Here is a 3289-nt window from a genome sequence, read left to right as displayed (position 1 = left end):
TCAAACCCATGCTCAGGTTGTCTCCAAACAGCTCAACTATTGGGAGCATGGTGAACCTCTGTGGTTGTAGGGTTTCTCAGCAAGTTTAGACTGTTCTATGGGGTTGGAAAACTTGTTACCAAGTGCACACAAAATGATCAGCTATTGTTCTGAAGGTTAACTTGCAAGGGAAAATCCCTTCGTCTTCAAACACTAGGAACTAACCAGTGATTTCATATCAATAAACCCCAATAAGGGGCTTCCCTGGTGGCGCAGTGGTTGAGAGCTGATGCAGGGGACATGGGTTCGTGACCCGGTCTGGGAAGATCCCACACGCCGCGGAGCGGCTAGGCCCGTGAACCATGGCCGCTAAGCCTGCGCGTCCGGAGCCTGTGATCTGCAACTGGAGAGGCCGCAACAGTGAGAGGCCCGCGTACCGCAAAACAAAAACAAAAACAAAACCCAATAAGGGACTACGCTGACACACAGCTAGCTAGACCTCTGGTTTATTGGAGAGAAAAGGCACCCGCTACTTGGTTTGTGCACAGTGCCCTTTGTGAGCAGGTAGTGGCTCTTAAAATAGCTTTTGGGGTGAGATCAGTGGCTGCTTGCGCAGTTTGGGCACATTTTCCGTGGATATGGCGTGCCAGCTGAATATCCTTGGGCATAATAGTGACACGGTTGGCATGGATGGCACATAGGTTGGTGTCTTCAAAAAGACCCACCAGGTATGCCTCACAGACTTCCTGCAGTGCCCTTACAGCCGAGCTCTGGAAACGCAAGTCCATCTTAAAGTCCTGCGCAATCTCCCGGACCAGGCGCTGGAAGGGTAACTTACCAATCAGAAGTTCTGGGGACTTCCAATAGTGACGAATCTCGCGCAGTGTTATAGTGCCCGGCCAGCACCTGTGCGGCTTCTTCACGCCCCCCGTGGCTGGCGCGCTCTTCCGAGCTACTTTGGTAGCCAGTTGTTTGCGAGGTGCTTTGCTGCCAATGGACTTCCGCGCCGTCTGCTTTGTTCGTGCCATTTCTCTGCTATCCCGAGAACCCAAGGGGCTGTTACAGCCTCCTCAGTTGCTCCCTGAACGCGTAAATGGCAACCTGACTAACTCTTTTTTTTTTTTTTTTTGCGGTACGCGGGCCTCTCACTGCTGTGGCCTCTCCCGTTGCGGAGCACAGGCTCCGGACACGCAGGCTTAGCGGCCATGGCGCACGGGCCCAGCCACTGCGCGGCACGTGGGATCCTCCCGGACCGGGGCACGATCCTGTGTCCCCTGCATCCACAGGCGGACTCTCAACCACTGCGCCACCAGGGAAGCCCGAGCCTGCCTGCTTTTATATAGGCTGCCGCCTTCCCATTGGCCAGGTGCCGGGCAGCGTGATGACAGGCTAAGCTCTGATTGGTCCGTGAGGCATTGTGCTTAGGTGCCTGCCCCTTGTTTTTGCTTTGCATGGGCTTGACCCCACAGTCAGGTTGGCATCCTGGAGCACGCCAGTTGGCTTGCAGGCTGAGCTGGTCTGGGTTGGGGTGGGCGTCGGGTCTGGGTTCCGGTTGGCGTCATGTGGGTGTTGCATCTCCGTGCGCAGCTCCCTTGTTTTTCCTCAGCACTCTCCTCCTCCTATATGGGCCAAGGAGGGAAGAAACTTCTCGAAGCTTGCACTCCACATTTGGCCTGATAACAAGGACCCCAAGAGAAGATGACACTCAGTATGGGCGGATGGGGTCCACCCTGCTCCCTCACATCATCACCTACCTTGGAGCATCCATAGAATGCATGAAGCATGAAAGTTCCTCTGAAGCACCCATTCTCCAATTTAAAAACTCTCCCAGCCAAGTTCCTTATAATGGGGTCTCCATTGTGTCTATATCCATTTTATGAGGTTCAGCTTGAGGTTATCTCCACTGTAGTGAACCCCCACTGCCTCAGTGGTAAGAAAGAATTCTGTCACATCTTAAATACCCTTCCTAATGAGCCTTTGTAACTTTTTCTTTTTTTTAGGAGTTTTCACTTTTGTTTAGTTTTAATAGATGGCAAGAATTTTAATCTTTTTTTTTTTCTTTTTTTGGTTCTGTGAACCACTCTGGTAGTTTGATAAAGCTCATAATATTTAAAAATATTTTTAATGCATAAAGTAAAATGCTTCAGAATATTTTTAAATGCATAAAATAAATTGCAAAGAATCAATTATATTGAAATAAGTTATCAAAAAATATATAAATTTGTCAGATAGTTATAAATGTACACTTTTATCAATGCATTAAATAACAACTTCTAATTGGGGAAGACTTGTAACTGCTGTCATTTGAGAGTGGTTATGGGCATTAAGGATATTTAGAGATCTCTTTCATGGCTGTACTGTGATATGATTCCATACCCTATCCTCAATTTAGCATACCAGTTATACTTCTTTTTAAGCTTTTTTAAGTGATTTCCTAGAGTTTGAAATATAGATTTATAACCAATCTCAGTTCACTTTCAAATGACACTATTTCATTTCATGGGTAGTGCAGGTAACTTATAAACAGGAATAATAGAGTATTACCATTTCCTCCCTTCCATCCCTTATAACATTGCTGTCATTATCATCCAATATATTATTGCTGTTACCATTTGAACAGTTATCAGTTATTAAGAATAGAGAAATAAAGGATTTTATTTTTCCCTCACTTATTCCTTCTCTAATACTCTTCCTTTCTTTATGTAGATCTGTGTTTCTGACCTTCATCATATTCCTTCTCTTTGAAGAACTCCTTTTACCATTTCTTGCAAAGCAGGTCTACTGGTGAAATTCCATCCATTATTGTTTGTCTGAGAAAGTCTACTTCTCCTTCACTTTTGAAGAATAACTTTGCTGGATACAGAATTCTAGGTTGGTGACTTTTTTATATCATCATTTTACATATTTCATGCCACACATTTTTGCTTTCATAATTTCTGATGAGAAGTCTTATCCTGTTTCTCTGTAGTTAGTGTTTTCTCCCTCTCTGGTTCTTTAAAGATATTTTCATATTTTATTTTCTGTAGTTGAACATGACGTGCCTTGGTATAGTTTTTTTGCTATTTATCCTGTTTGGTGTTCTTTGAACCTCCTGGATGTGTGGTTTAGTCTCCATCATTAATTTTGGAAAATTCTCAGCCATTTTTCACATATTTCTTCTATCCCTCCTCTCTTCTCCTTCTGCTATTCTAATTACATGTATGCCACACCTTTTGTAATTATCCCACAGTCCTTGAATATTCTGTTTTCTATTTATTGTTACTATTTTTTTTTCATTTTAGATGTCAGTTTGGGAGGTTTCTATTGACAT

The 3289-nt window shown here is 44.3% G+C and overlaps 1 protein-coding gene across 1 annotated transcript; it reads right to left on the bottom strand.

The window, feature by feature from the left end:
• Window positions 1-485: 485 nt before the first annotated feature.
• Window positions 486-1079, bottom strand: H3-4 (H3.4 histone, cluster member). The gene has a single exon (XM_030760561.2). It carries the CDS (start codon window positions 1005-1007, stop codon window positions 486-488), a length of 522 nt encoding a protein of 173 aa, XP_030616421.1. The 5' UTR covers window positions 1008-1079.
• Between the last annotated feature and the right edge of the window lie 2210 nt (window positions 1080-3289).

The sequence above is a fragment of the Delphinapterus leucas genome, chromosome 3 (genome assembly GCF_059928025.1).
Source record: "Delphinapterus leucas isolate spDelLeu-1000000601 "Yukka" chromosome 3, BTC_Dleu_Yukka2, whole genome shotgun sequence".
NCBI lineage: Eukaryota > Metazoa > Chordata > Mammalia > Artiodactyla > Monodontidae > Delphinapterus > Delphinapterus leucas.
This window is presented reverse-complemented; position numbering and strand designations above follow the sequence as displayed.